The sequence below is a fragment of the Chiloscyllium plagiosum genome, chromosome 12 (genome assembly GCF_004010195.1).
Source record: "Chiloscyllium plagiosum isolate BGI_BamShark_2017 chromosome 12, ASM401019v2, whole genome shotgun sequence".
NCBI lineage: Eukaryota > Metazoa > Chordata > Chondrichthyes > Orectolobiformes > Hemiscylliidae > Chiloscyllium > Chiloscyllium plagiosum.
This window is the reverse complement of record NC_057721.1, coordinates 21,608,838-21,625,375: the sequence shown is the minus strand read 5'-3', so window position 1 is coordinate 21,625,375 and position 16,538 is coordinate 21,608,838. Positions and strand designations below refer to the sequence as shown.

The following is a 16,538-nucleotide window of genomic DNA, read 5'->3' as shown; positions in this document are numbered from 1 at the left end:
ACAACAACAAGCACCCGAGCTACAAATCTTCTCACACACAGTGATCACATCTTCAAAATGAAGTCTAATTTGTGCAACTAGCTAAATTAGTAACTATTGCAGTGCAAAAATAAGTATTTCGCTTGCCTGATATTTTTGGTTGAGATCACAGTAAGTTTAACCAGAATTTTACACAATTAAAGAAAAACAAGGAAAATGCAAAAAAACTAATGCTTCTTTATTTTGAAGAAACATATATAGCATTTATTATGGACCAGATCAGAACCACATTCCTTCAACTTTCCAAAATGTACTGAGGAGATAACGTAGAACTCAAGTTTTATACTCAAAATATAAGGGGCTGTGTTCAGGATGTCATTTGCTTGATCCACCACAAGGCTTTAAACAAAAATACACTTTCTTACAAAAATTCAAGTAAAAAAAATTTGACAGAACTAACTGCTGAAAGACTGAAGATGTGTATTATTCAATCACTAATCACCCATCCCATATTTAGGCGGTGTCCCATGAACACACCCTTTGGCAAAAATTCAATTCAGCAAAACACCTAATGATTCTCACATGCTGTGTCTCTATCGTCCAGAACAAACTATTTTTAAGAGAAAGCCTCACTGTCTCAGACTGCTCTCCAGAGAACTCAAGCTTTTTGCTCAGCATCCAGCAGACCTCTAACTCAAAATCAAACCAAGCCAAACCCGAAGGTCGTTGGTTCGGAAAGCCTGACCCCACACACTCATCTTTTACTTCAAGGAAAACTCCAATCAATTTACTGACTGCCTGTCTGAAACAGAGACGCAGTACCACTGTGCCATCTCACTTCAGGATGCACAAGACAGAACACCTCTCAAATAAACTGTCCTGTCACATGTCCCTAACATCTTTTCTAGTATATGTTTCTTACAGCCTGCTGCTTTCTTTTGGAAACCATCAGCTACCAGGGTGCAGCTATCCACCAATTTCAGTTTTGAGATTAGTCCATTATCCACTTTAAATGTCATGAAAATTGATCCATAATCTTTTCTCATCTATGCAAGGTTGAATGCATATTATCCCAGATGGATTTATCAGCACGCACGCAACGGGTCACAGGTTCAAAGGTGTACATCACAGATACGGACCCTTCGGTCCAACGTGTCCATGCTGACCAGATATCCTAACATAATCTCATCCCATTTGCAGGCACTTGGCCCATATCCCTCCAAATCCTTCCTAATTCATATATTCCTCCAGATGCCTTTTAAATGCTTTAATTGTACCAGCTCCACCACTTCCTCTGGCAGCTCATTGCATACACTTACCACCTTGGTCTGAAAAAATTGCCCCTATGCCCTCTAGTTTTGGACTCTGCCACCCCAGGGAAAAGACTTTCCTTTTTACCCTATCCACGCACCTCATGATTTTATAAGCCTCTGTAAGGTCACCCCTCAGCCTCTGACATGCCAGGGAAAACAGCCCCAGCTTATTCAGCTTATCCCTATAGTTCAAATCCACCAACCCTGGCAACATCCTTGCAAATCTTTTCTCAACCCTTTCAAGTTTCACAACATCCTTCTGATAGGAAGGAGACCAGAATTGTGTACACTATTCCAAAAATGGCCTAACCAATATTTTGTGCAATATGACCTCCCAACTCCTACACTCAATACTCTGACCAATGAAGGAAAACATACCAAATGCCTTCTTCACTATCCTGTCTACCAGAGACTCCACTTTCAACAAACTAGGAACCTGTACTCCAAGGCTTTTGTTTAGCAACACTCCCCAGAACTTTACCATTAAGTGTGTAATTCCTTCTGATTTGCCTTACAAAATACAGCACTCACATTTATCTAAATTAAACCCTATCTGCCACTCAGCCCATTAGCCCATCTGATCAAGATCCCAGCGTGCTGCGGTAACCTGCTTCGCTGTCACCTAAAACCTAATTTTGGTGTCATTGCAAACTTATAACTATATCTATGCTCACATCCAAATCTAGCAGTGGACCTAGCATTGATCCTTGTGGCACTCCACTGGTCACAGGCCTCCAGTCTGAAAAGCAACTACCCTACGTCTATCTTCAAGCCAGTTCGGTATCCCAGTGGCTAGTTCTCCCTGTATTCCATAAGTTCTAACCTTGCTAACCAGTTGACCATGAGGAACCTGACAGACACCTTACTGATGTCCATACATGTCACATCCACTGCTCTGTCCTCAATCCTTTTTAGAATTTCTTCCAGTTGTGACAAGAAAATGCCACAAACTGAACAAGGGTGAGTAGCTCCACTGGCAAGATACTTTTAAACTATTCTGATCAGAAAGTACAACATTTACCTACCTCTACAGAAAAAAGAAAACAATTATGAACTCTCCTGAAATTGAAAATCTACCAGATTTGCATAAGCATCACTACAAAATTTTTACATTCCTGGCATCTTCCAACCTTAGCAATATATTTTTAAAAAATCATTTTTTAAAAATAAAATTGTTCAAATATCATCCGCACTATAAGACTTCACAGTCATAAGATTCTAACTCCATAAACTGGCACCTAGCCTTGTTTGCGGGGTCAGATAATTCAACTGTCCAATTAGACCTCAATTCCTCCACTTCCATTTTCAAGTTGTGCATAATTGAGAGGCCCGACTGACAAACAGCAAATATGTTTCAAATAAGAATGCTGAAGCAAAGCAAAGCAACACCGAATTGGAAATCAGGCAGAACATACTTAGCAAAGCTCCAAGAGTCCAATTTCCAATACTGAATATTGCTTTAAGTGTATTTTTGACTGCTCTCAAATTCATTGCAGCACCCAAAAGGAAAAAACTATGCGCAACGATACCTGAAAACTGCCCTATGCTACCAATAAAAGATTGAAAAATCTGCTTTCAACTGCCCAATTCAAAAGCCTAATTTTATTTAGAAAAACTATTTGGAGAAATATCAAAGTTGCATCATTTAGATCATTAATTTACTGTGAGGGTGTTCCCACTGTATTTGATGCCCCTTTTGCACTAATCTCACTTCAGAAACAGTTTTAAAAGTCAACTGGTCTGCGTTCACATTTTTATTGCTACCAATTTTAAAAAATGATTTAACATTGCTTTTCTTGCCACTGGTGAACCTATTCCTATCTTTATCACTCAGTTGGTCCTCAAAACCATATGTCTTCAGCCTGCCTTTAGCCATGCAAGTCCCATCAGGAGATGCATTTTGCCTGCATAACCAGATGATAAGGCTGGCTACCTCCCAGCTAGCACCTGTGTATAAATTCCCAAGTTTCCCCAACTTAGTGATTCTTGTTCTTTGAAAGCTTTCACTAACATGTTTATTTTGCTAGTAGCCACCAAGAGTTCTTGTTGTATGGGTTTCAGATTCTGATAGCACCTCTCATCTGTACTGTAGTTCTTGGCCTTGTTAAGCTGTAAATCCTTGCCTTCAAGTTTTTTTTCTAGTCTGCTGCAAATTGATCTTCCACTAACAGATTTCCATTAAATAATCACTTTTGAAGAACATTTTTGCTCCCAAAGCAATTGTCTGAACATAATCAGTCTTCCCCTTTTTTGTACTTAATGTTGCCAACCCATTGGTGCAACTGCTTGCCTCTCATCCTGTATCGTCAATATGTTCTATTTTGCAATGGTTTTCCACACTTTCATAATAGCTACACTTCTCTATTGAATAGCATCTGCTGGTAAATAGTTCAAAAATAAAAGCTAACAAAAGTGGGTACAGATCACTTCATTTTGATCATAAATAAAAAGTGATTAATCAGACCAACAGTCAATTTCAACATACAAGTGTGTGCTGCACAGCTCTGAAGTACTGGTTCTTTGTAACTTTCTATAACTCCTTTACAATCTGCGAATGTGTAATCCATACACCAAGCTGTGTTGAAGATGCTTTTTGAAGAGTCTGGTTCTCTATATGGTTTAATTTTGCACTCTTTACCAGAAAACTTTTTAGAGCTCTCTACTTTCAGCCCTTCCTTTTTGTGTAAAAAACCACATTTACCAAATGAAAACTGGCTCTCAAGGCTGTCACATGATAAGTTTAAGCATCAGTTCCAAAACTTGGACTTTGAAATTTAAGTCTTTCTTCCAACATAATGCATTTTAAAAAATGCTCAAAAGGTAAAGGTAACTATAGTCTTGTCCCAAGCTGAGAAGTGATCACTTAATACTGATGGAACTTTTGGATTTCTACTAAAAACCAATATGGACTATATCCTTCTCCCATCGATAGATCATGCTGTGTTTTCTGATGCTATTGCATGATTTGCACACCTCAAAATTCAACTTTTTGCAATTTCAACCCCATTATTAATGAAGTTTTGCCAGAAACCCACCTTTTCATTGACTGATGTATTATTCTCAACAGAAAAAGTTGTTGCCAAATCTGCAAAGTTTTAAACTTTTCATTCAATCACTACCTAGTGGTGCTTGCTGGGGCGAGACAAGTGCCTTCTGATATTTCTTATAAAGCTGACATCTATCACATTTTTGAAACAAAGATTGCATCCCTCATTTTACTCTTGCATCTTTTCATTTTTTAGCTAGATCAGACAGATAGCCCATGTAGTTTTTAAAATACCTTTGCCGTCAAAATTTCTAAAGCTGGTGTCAATAACCTCTCCATTAAAGAAATTAAAAAAAAGTGTTATACTGCATTACTTTAATATCACAATCTCAATCTGTTTTTCCAAATAAGAGATTTCAGTCTCCTTATTAAGTTTCATCTGCACTTATCACTGACATCCACTAAAACTGTTAAATAGGTTATTACTCACATACTAATAATAAAGGGATCAATCCTAGCTAAAATACTTACATTTCTGGTAAAATAAAGTTTTATCATCATTTCTGAAGCTAGAACTGGATGAAGTCAATTTTCTTAACTTGACACCAATCCTTAAGACTCAGATCCAACACCGTGGCCAACCACTTCCACTCACCCTCACACTACATCTATCTGCTCCACCCTCCCCATCAACCTATTAAAAATCACCTACTGCAATCCCAACTATCTTCCCCACAGCCCCACTCTACTATTTATCTGAAGCTCCTTCCCCTCCACATTGCTGATGGGCTTATGCCAGAAACGTCTGCTCTCCTGCTCTTTGGATGATGCCTGACCTACTGGGCCTTTTCCAATGCCACATTTTTTGACTGCCTCTTGCATCTGCAATCCTGAGTTTCTCTTAGGTTCATTTTAGCCAATTTCACAATTGAAATATTTTTTCAGCGCAGTTGCACTTATTGGGAACCATTACAATGCCCTCTTTGATCCCGATCTCCATTTCCTTTCTCAGAATCTTCCATTTCATGTGCAGTTTCAAATCATCAATTTTGGACAGATTAGGTAATGGCCTTTAAGTTACACCTGCTGCATTGACTGACTACACCCTGGACATTTTTGGGGTTCAATTCTTTAATTTTAAATCTCAATCTTGGTGTATCGTCAAACATTTCTGTCCATGGTTCGGAGTACAAATAGTTTAGTACCACTGCCTACAACCTGTATATGACAATGCACTGATTGACTGAATCTGACAATTGTTATCCAAACAAATTTAATCATCAGAGCAGATAGAATGATTTGCCAAGGCATGTCCCCAAGAATGAGCCAGAGAATATCTGTTACCTGTTTCGTCACGTTAAAACAGGCATGTTACTTCTCCCTGCAAAGAACATAACGAAAGTGCGCCACTGATGAGCAAATCTACAAGCAAACTAAAATAACCCATCTAAAAGATTTATTGTAACAGTAAAAATGACTATTGGCAATATATAATTTACAAAATGTTACTTAAGTTTGCAAGCTGTTACCTTAATTTAACATTACCAATAAAAAAAATTAAATTCACCATAGTCCGAGCAGACCACAGGCTCACACCATTGGTGGTACTTTAACCAAGGGTTAACATGCCTCAGTGTTGAGAAGGTGGGATCTTCAGTAATCTCAGCCCAAATGAAAACTGAACCCACGTGAAATAACCATTTGCAAATTTCTTTGCACAAACACTTAATTAGAATACCAACTAATGTTCAGCCTAATTGTAATTACTTCTTCAGTGTTAGCATAATCTAGTCTGCAAATTACACAATAAACCTTGCGCTTAAAGTTTATATCTGCTTTCCAACTTGTTAATTTTAGCAGCTGTAATTACAAAACCAAAGATTCTATGGATAATTAAAAATGAGACTCACGATACCTGTATGTCCAGCTCCAAACATCCAATGTTTAAGATAGAGTTCTTCACTCAGTATGTAGTGCCATGGAACTTACACTATTCACAATCCAAACATCCTCTTTTGTTGCTTAAGCAGTACTTTTAGTCTTATGAAATAAATCGATCATATTTCTAACCTAAAGTTTTTCTATGTAAATAGCTTCACTGCCAACATGTGGCCTTACCACTAACTGTCGTTTACAAGGACAGACACTCCAGTTTCGCTCCTTCCTGACCTGTCAATTTTAAAGGTTATACTTATAGTTAAATCATGAAGTGATGAAGTATCAAACTATACCTTACTCTTTAAAGAAAAGAAAGGGAAAATAAAAACCAGTACACTACACTAGAGAATGAGGTACATTTGCCAACTAGTAAGAAATCTGTGGTTACAGTGTTAATGTGCTGGAAGAGAGACAATAAAGTGGAAGCTTTTAGTATTTGTATTAGTTGTTAAAATAACCTGAACAATAACTTTATTTTTATTTCGAATTCAGTTCATATCCATACATGCCAACTTACAGATTCTCATTTTCCATTGAATTAGAGCTGGTCAGTACCTTTTGGAAAACGAACAACAACTATTTGAAACCAAATAGATGCAGAGCTGGACTGAATACCATTGGAACAAATCAAAACATTGTTTACACCCCTCCTTGGTTATCTAGTACAAAAATTAAACCACAATTTTGTGAAACAGCTCTTGAAGTTGCAGCTTTTCTCAAAAAAAGCTAGCTAATCTCAGGCATGTCTATTGCATCTAAAGATCAATTTTAAGCATTTCATAATGTCAAAACAGTAGTAGTGAATTAATCCACTGAAATTAGAATGTACGGCTTCAAGTTGTCAACAATTTCAGAAAGGAAGAGAACCAACTACAATAATAAAGTGCTGGACAAACTCAGCAGGTCTGACATCTGCAGAGATAAGCAGAGGTAAATGTTGCAAGTTCAATACGACTCTTCCTCACACAATAGTTGCTAAAGCAGTGACATCAGACTTGAAATGTCAATTTCATTTCCCTCTCATGTTGAGTTCCTCTGGCCTTTTCTGTTTGCTTCTGGTTTCCAACATGCATAGTATTTTGCTTTTATTAGAAAACAAAACTGGAAGTTGCATACTAGGAAACACAAGTTTGAGTAAAAAGCTAACATCCAAAGCTAAGTCACTGCAGTCCAAGAACAAATGGCTGCTCTCTCATTAGAGATGCCTGATGATGGTTCAACCATAGGGTCATCATGCCTCAGCCAGTTCAGCAAATAGCAACAGGATCCTTCGAGATTGCATAAAGAAGCAGCATAAGCAGACTTCATAAAGGGACAAATTAGTAAAGATATTTTTGGGAGTGCTACTATTAAAATGGAGCAGTGGATATAGAGTATCAGATTCTCAGAAGCATTTGACAATGCAATGATTATTTCAAGACTCTGAAGATTGGAGAATTCAAGAATGAAATGGACAAAAAGTGGAGTTAGGTTGAAGGAGCTTGAAGATTGATAATACATGACGACATGTGGGGCTTGAACTCAGGGACACTACCACTATGCTATCAGAGCTCCTAGCTGATCCAGTTCAATTTTGGTCAATGGTAGACTGTAGCACGTTGATAGTGGGAAATTTAGCAATGGCAATGCCACAGTCATGGGTCAATAGCTAGATCCTCCTATTGGTGCCAGTCAGTGCTTACATTTTTTTGCCAGCTTGAATGTTATCCAATAGTCAATGTATTTGGACAGACTTCTTCAATATGGAGTCATCATGAATGATTCCCATCACCTCCAATTAGGACCTTGTATTGCAGAGGAAAGGTGATACGTGATACAAGTGAAGATAGAGATTTTAGAACATAGAGCATTGGCATGTCTAGCGGTCTGTGCTGTTTTGTTCACCTTACAAAGGAATAACATACTTGGCCAAGAGACCGGACAGAAATTCAGTACGTTGATCTGCTCAATGAGAATTGTGGTAAATTAGGCCCATAACAAATCATTCTCAAGGGGTTCAGTATAGTAAATGCTGGGAAGATGCTTTCCCTGGCTGAGGATTCTAGAACTGAAAATGTATTGCTGGAAAAGCGCAGCAGGTCAGGCAGCATCCAAGGAACAGGAGAATCGATGTTTCGGGCATAAGCCCTTCTTCAGGAATGAAGAATGTTTCGGGCATAAGCCATTCTTCATTCCTGAAGAAGGGCTTATGCCCGAAACATCGATTCTCCAGTTCCTTGGATGCTGCCTGACCTGCTGCGCTTTTCCAGCAACACATTTTCAGCTCTGATCTCCAGCATCTGCAGACCTCACTTTCTCCTTGAGGATTCTAGAACACAAGGTCACATTCACTAATAAGTGAATGGCCATTTAGGCTTGTTAATTAAAGGAGAAAATTCATAACCCAAACATCACAATTCTTTAGAATTTTCTACTAAAGGGCCACGGATGCTCACTTGATGAGTGTATTCAATGCAGATGAAAACAGACGTTTCTGCACATGCAGCATTTGAATGCGGATAATGCAAGGAGATAGAGTTGAGCAATAAAGTTTTGATGAATAGCACAGCAGATTGAAAAGGCCACATGGTCTACTCCAGCTCCTTTTCCTTATGCTATGCTAACACTGGAGTAAAATCAGGATTTAAATATGGAGGGGCAAGCATGCGGCAAATAATCTCACCTTGGGATTCCAGAAGTCTGCAGCCGCAGTGCAACAGCACATCTTAACAGCTGCTTGTTTCTTGCAAGTTTACAGGAATAATTTGCCATGGTATAATTTCCAAGACTATTGACTAGTCAAAGTATGCATGAAATCTACTTACACCTCAACCACTTTAAAAAAATTGATTAAAATAACTTTAGTTTGTACTTAATTTCTCAAAAATAGTTTCAATTGCATATGCAAGAAATAGCTGTATTTACAGCTACAATTTTTCAAATTAAAGAAAAACTGGTCAGGGTGCAGGCTTCAGTCCAAGTTTACATTCACCAAGAGTTACAGAAAAGAATTACAAAAAAAAAACAGAAAATAAGAGGTAAACCAGCTTTTAGTTTTCCAGAGGGAGGTTACAATTCTTCCACCCTATAAACAAGCCCTCATACTGTGCTTTGACCACTTGAAAAACAAATATGTGCACTTTCAATCTTATGAAATGCAGCACAGTAAACAAGCTCAAGCTCACACAAACACTAAAAGATACCGTTTCAGGCGTTGGCTGAACGACAAATATTGGCCAGGAAACAGGGAGAACTTGCTTTCCCCCCCTTCCCCCCCACCGCAAGTTAGGAACGACAGATAAGGCCTCAGCAATCTGCAAAACAGCACTTCTGTTATGCGCTCAAATCTCTAGAATAACACTTCCTGCTTTAACTTCGAGTGCAACTGGAGTTTCTAATTTAATGTTATTCCCCTAATTTTTAAATTAAAAAGCAGTGTTCTACATTGCTACAACCATCACTCGTTAACGCAGCAAGTAACGAGACTTTGGTCAGGATGGATATGCCTTAGAAGGCAAGTTGGAGGCGACGGTATCCATACATGCATATCTATCTTAAAAACGCGCCAAACTCATGTACTTGCGCATTTCCAACATAATGAATTAAAACACTTGTGCCAAGCTCTGACAAGTAAGCAGTCCTTCAAAAGAAAACATCACCACCAGCTGTTGTTAGGTTCACAAATTGGCATGCATGCATACAAACAGAGTCCAAAGGTATTCCGGATGAACTCTCCAAATCAGCGACCCCGCGAAAGCTCACAGGTTCTACAACACAACCACTGACGATAGAAAGTTGCTCTCGCTTCACCTGTTCCGCAGCGCTTTGCACTATCTTCCCATAACAAACATTCTTACCGGATTGGCCACGTTAATTCGCTGCAAGCTGCGGCAAAGTAGCGGTGCAACCATGACACAGCAAAAAAGAAACACAGCAATGGCAGGGGTAGGGCGGAAAGAGCAGTTCTCAATCGCACAGGATGACTGAGACGTGCACTTTTGAAACGAAACACAGGCCGCTATAAGACAGGGACGATCTGCATCTGTTCTCTGCAGCAGCTCTGCCCAGTAGGAACACAGCGGGGGCCCTGGTCCAGCTCTGCAGCTGATGGGGAGGACACAGGGGGTGAGGGGACACGGTGGGTGGGGAGGGGGATAAAGGCCCTGGAAGGACGGGCGCTCTCCACGACAGAACCCGCGCCGCCACCGAGTCCCCAGCGCCGGGGAAAACGAACCCACTGCCGAACAGGCTCCGGGTAACTCACATTTTGCTCGAAAGAGACGGTGCCAGTCACCTCGCCGGCTCCCTTCAACACGCAAATCGCTTTCATAACGGACATGATGGACTTTCACCACAGAGACGACACCAACTGCCCGCACACTGGATATAGACCGACGCCGAGTCCCTGAGGGCACAGCGCCTGCGCAGGCCCCGCCCCGTTCCCGCCCAGCTGGCGCGCTTGCGCAGTCAGCGGCCAACCTCTCAGGCTGAAAGGGGTGGGAGATGGACCTGAAGCGTTGACTTTGTGTTTCGTATTGCAGATACTGCACAGCCACGGTACAGAAAACTTGGTTAGGGACAAAACGAAAACCTACGGAAGCTGGAATCCAAAGTAGACAAGCAGGAGGCTGGAAGAACACAGCAAGCCCGGCAGTATCAGTGAGTGCTTCTCCACCTCCTGATGCTGCCTGGGTTGCTGTGTTCTTCCAGCCTCCTGTTTGTCTACTATGGTACAGAAAACGGGCTACCGAGTATGCCTATGTTACACTCCACTCAAAAACCTTCCTCCCCATTTCCCTCATTTCATCTCTCATTGGGTTACACACGAAACGTCGACTTTTCCATCTCCTGATGTTGACTGGCTTGCTGTGTTCTCCTGGTTGTCCACCTGGATTCCAGCATCTACATTCTCTAACCAAGTGTGTCCTATCAAATGTATGGTTACTGCCTTTGGTGACTAGTTCCATGTGCTGGAATAGAATAGAACAGCATAGAATATCCTTTATTGTCACATGGACTCAAGTATACAAGTACCGGAGTACACTGAAAAATTCACAATTTCACCTTTCGTATCACCATCTCAGGTGCAAAGTACCCAGGTACAAACCTTTGATACAAAAAGAGCAATAAAAAAGAAAAGTTGCATGACCTTACAGTGATTCGTAGTATAAATTATAAATAAGGCACAGTTAAAAGGATAGACAGAGAAACGATGACTCAGTGGTTAGCACTGTTGCCTCACAGCGCCAGAGGCTCGAGTTCAATTCCCATGTCAGGCAACTGTCTGTGTGGAGTTTGCACATTCTCCCCGTGTCTGCGTGGGTTTCCTCTGGATGCTCCGGTTTCCTCCCACAGTCCAAAGATGTGCAAGTTAGGTGAATTGGCTAGGCTAAATTGCTCTTAGTGTTAAGCATATTAGTCAGGAGTAAATGTAGGGGAATGAGTCTGGGTGGGTTGCTCTTTGGAGGGTTGGTGTGGACTTGTTGGGCTGAAGGGCCTGCTTCCATGCTGTAGGGAATCTCATCTAAAAAATAAAAAGGGAGTTGCATTTTTTATTAAGATGAGTATCACAGCAGTAATCAGCATAAAATAACTGAAGAATCGTCCAGTGAGGCTTTGTGGGTGGAGCTAAGAAATAAAAAGGGGATGGTGACATTGCTGCAATTGTACTATAGGCCCACAAATAGTCAACAGGAATTAGAGTGACATATATGCAGGGAGACTGGGAGTCTTGCAGGAGCAATAGGGTTATTATAGTGGGGGATTTTAATTTTCCTAACATAGACTGGGACTGTCGAGCATTAAGGGCTTAGCTGAGGTGAAATTTGTTAATTGCATTCAGGGAAGTTTCCTCAAGCAGTATCTTGAGGATACTACATGGGAAGGGCAAAACTTGACCTATTTTTGGTAAAAGGGGCAGGACAGGTGACAGTGGGGAGCACTTTGAGACCAGTGACCATAGTTCCAATAATTTTAAAATAGTTATGGAGAGGGATAAAACTGGTCCACGTGTTCAGATTCTAAATTGGGGCAAGGTGAATTTTGATGGAATTAGACAGAAGCTTGCAGAGGTTGACTGTAGTAGTCTGTTTGCAGGAAAAGGGACCTCCAGCAAGTGGGAGGCCTTTAGAAGTGAGTTCAAGGTCTGTGTGTTCCTGTGAGGGTGAAAGGCAAGGTTGTCAGGAATAGGAAACTCTGGACGACAAGATATATTGAGACATTGACCAGAAAAAAGGGGATGGCTCAGGTACGGGCAACTGGGATTAAGGGAATCCCTGGAGGTATTTGAATGTATAAAAGTTTACTGAAGAAGGAAATCAGGAGGGTGAAAAGACAGGTGGGGACAAGATAGCCTTGGCTGAGAAGATTGTGGTGAATCCAAAGAGGTTCTTTAAGTATATTAAAGGAAGAAGAATAACTAGAGAGAGAATAGGAGCCCTCAAGGACCAAAGTGGACAAGTATGCGTCGAACTGCAGGAGATGGGCGAGGACCTCAGTGAATACTTCCCTCTGTGTTTACCATGGAGAAAGACATGAAGACTTGGAAACTTGTTGAAGTTAGTGGTCATATCTTGGGGACAATCCATATTACAGTAGAGGATGTGTTGCATGTATTAGAATGTATGAAGGTGGACAAATCTCCTCATCCCAAACCGATATATCCAAGAACAGTGCAAGATGCTAGTGAAGAAATTGCAAGGACCCTGGCTAATATTTTTGCATCATTGTTAGCCACAGGTGAGATTCCAGAAGACTGGAGGGTAGCAAATGTTGTGCCCTTATTCAAGAAGGGCTGCAAAGAAAAAACCTGAGAACTACAGACCTGTAAGCCTATCATTTGTGATAGGTAAATTACTTAAGTAGATTCTGAGAGATGAGATATGCATGCATTTTGAAAGACAAGGTTTGATTATGAATAGTCAGCATGGCTTTATATGTGGGAGATCATGTCTCACAAATTTGTACGAGTTCTTTGATGAAGTGACTGAGAAGGTTGATAAGGGCAGGGCAGTAGATGTAATCTATATGGATTTCAGTAAGACCTCTGATAAGTTTCCACATGGTAGGCTGCTCTGGAAGATTAGACTGCATGGAATCCAGGGGGAGCTGGAAAATTGGATACCCAATTGGCTTGATGGTTGGAAGCAGAAGGCAATAATGAAAGGATGCTTGTCAGAGGCTGAGACTCGTGGAGTGTTTCAGTGGTCAGTGTTGGGCCCATTGCTGTTTATTATCTATATCAATGATTTGGATGAGAATATACAAGGCATGATTAGTGAGTTTGCAGATGACACTAAATGATTTATATAAATGACAAATAAAAGTTGACCAAGCACCAATCCCTGTCGAATACTGCTGGTCACAGGCCCCCAGACCGAGAAACAACCCCCACCAACACTCTGTCTTCTGCTGTTAATATCATGTGGTCCATGCTGGATGGGATGTTGCATATAATTCAACTGAACCCTTACAATGCTGTTCTGATCACTATGTTCAGATGCACATCAAACATGTGATTTCTCCCCTTCATTCCCCTCCTTCTCATTCCCTTACAGCCTCCAAACATCTAACATGGAGAGACGACACACACACACACACACACCCCAAAATCTCTGTGTTATGTGTTTGATCTTGTTCCGTGTTATGCATAGAAACCCTCTGACCCTATACAAAGGGATGTGTATCAGTAAACTGGCACAATAAACATCGATGTTTCGGGCAAAAGCCCTTCATCAGAATTCCTGATGAAGGGCTTTTGCCCAAAACGTCGATTTTCCTGCTCCTCGGATGCCGCCTGACCTGCTGTGCTTTTCCAGCACCACTCTGGTTTCCAGAGTCCTCACTTTTGCCTGGCACAGTAAACAATTCAGCATAGTGGCTCAGTGGTTAGCACTGCTGTCTCACAGTATCAATGATCTGAGTTTGATTCCACCCTTGGGTGACTGGCTGTGTGGAGTTTTCACTTGATTCCTGCATGGGTTTCCTCTGGGAGCTCTGGTTTCCTCCCACAGTGCAAAGATTAGAGATTAGAGATCACTTACAATGTGGAAACAGATCCTTCAGCCCAACAAGTCCACACTGACCCTCCAAAGAGCAACCCACCCAGACCCATTCCCCTACATTTACCCCTTCACCTAACACTAGGGGCAATTTAGCATGGCCAATTCATCTAAACTGCACATTTTTGGACTGTGGGAGGAAACCGGAGCACCCGGAGGAAACCCACACAGACACAGGGAGAATGTGCAAACTCCACACAGACAGTTGCCTGAGGGGGGAATTGAACCTGGGTCTCTGGCGCTGTGAGGCAGCAGGGTTAACCACTGTGCCACCGTGCTGGTTAGATAGACTGGCCATGGAAAATTCAGGGTAGGGGGTGAGTCTTTGGAGGGTTGGTGTGGACTTGTTAGGTTGAATGGCCTGCTTCCACAATGTAGGTATCCATTTTCAAAAAAAAAACTTTTATGCGATGTGGGCATCATCGAAACATGAAAGCTCGGAGCAGAAATTGGCTATTTGGCCCTTTCAGCCTGTTTCACCATTCACGATTATCATCCAACTCAGTAGCCTGTTTCCATTTATCCCCCATTTCCGTTGGGCTCTTTTGTCCCAAGTGCTATATCCAATATCCAATACAAATAGAACAAAATTTCGCACAATATTGCAGGTGTGGTCTCACCAAAACCCTGAATAATTGCAGCAGGACATCCCTGTTCTTATACTTGAATTATCTTGCTATGAAGACCAACAATACTATTTGCCCTCTTTACGACCTGCTGCACCTGCATGCTTACGTTCAGTGACTAGTTAACTAAGAACACCTGGGTCTTTTATCGCATTCCACTCTCTCAATTAATAGCCATTCAGATAAGCTGCCTTCCTGTTTTTGCCAATAAAATGGGTAACTTCATATTTATCTAGATCATACTGCATCTACGATATATTTCACCACTTACTCAATTTGTCCAAATCACTTTGAAGGATCCCTGCATCTCCTCAAAGGTCATCCTTGCACCTGCTTCAACTTGTCTACAAACTTGAAGATATTACATTTAGTTCCCTCATATAAATAATTACTGTGTTATGAATAACTGGGGTCCTAGAATTGATCCCTGTGGTGCTAATCATTGCCTGCATTCAGAAAAAGAACCGTCTATTCTTACTCTTTCTTTTCAGTCTTCGAGCTAATTTTCTATCCATCTCAAAGCACTACCTCGAATCCCTTGGAATTTTTTTGAAAGCTTTCTAAAGGTCCGAATAAACCATATTCACTGGCTCGCCCTCCTCAACTCTATTAGTTCCATCCTCAAAGAATTTCAGTTGATTTGTCAAGCATGATTTCCCTTTTATAAATCCATGTTGACTCTATCCTATCATGCCACTGTTTACCAAGTGTTCTGCGAATAAATGTTTTACAATGGACTCATGCCATACTGAATGGTCTGCAGTTCCTGGTTTTCTCTCTACCTCTCTTTTTAAATACAGGGGTTACAACAAGAAAGAACTGTTGCAAAGACTATAGAATCATCAAAAATGACCACTATTTCCAGAATCACTTCCTTAAGTGTCTGTGATGTAAGTCATCAGATGTTGGAGAATTATTGGACTTCAATCCGATCAAATTCTCTGACACAGTTTTCCTATTAATACTGATTTCCTTTAGTTCCTCCCTCTCATTAAACCCTGTGTTCCCAAACATTTCTGCAGTGAATTATGTCCTCCTTTGTGAAGACAGAACAGCCATTCAATGGTCAACTATTTCTTTGTTCCTAATTATAAATCCCCTGTTTCTGATTGTAAGGGGCCTTACAATCTTCACCAATCTTTTTTCTCTTCACATAGCTATAGAAACATTTACAGTCAGTTTTTGTCCTCCCCCAAGCTTACTCTGGTACTCAATCTCCCATTTTTAAATCAATCCCTGTGCCTTTCTTTGCTGAATTCTAAAATGCTTCCATTTCTCAGGTCTGTTGTCTTTTCCCAGCCAATTTGTATGCCTTTTCCTTGGATCTAATACTACCTTTAATTTCTCTTGAAGCAATGATTTGATACCCCTTCCAGTTTTACTCTTGCACCAGACAGGACTGAACAGTTGTTTCAGCTTACTCATGCACTCTTTGGATGTTTGCCATTGCTTTGCCACTGTCATCCCTTAAGTAATGTTCCTGAATCCATCATAGCCAATTCATGTCTCATACCATCATAGTTTCCTCTATTTAGATTCAGAACTATAGTCTCACAATCAATGACACTAATCTGCACCTTGATGAAGAATTCTATGATATTATGGTCACTCATCCCTTTGGATCTCGCACAATTAGACTGTCAATTATTCCTTTCTC

The 16,538-nt window shown here is 40.7% G+C and overlaps 1 protein-coding gene across 1 annotated transcript in view; it reads right to left on the bottom strand.

Moving 5' to 3' along the window:
• The window catches only part of sod1 (superoxide dismutase 1, soluble), a 26,744-nt gene extending 16,134 nt beyond the window's left edge, over positions 1–10,610 (bottom strand). Inside the window, exon 1 of the mRNA XM_043700711.1 lies at positions 10,460–10,610. Coding sequence (XP_043556646.1) covers positions 10,460–10,534 — 75 coding nt within the window. The 5' untranslated portion in view covers positions 10,535–10,610. The remainder of the gene's footprint in view (positions 1–10,459) is intronic.
• Between the last annotated feature and the right edge of the window lie 5,928 nt (positions 10,611–16,538).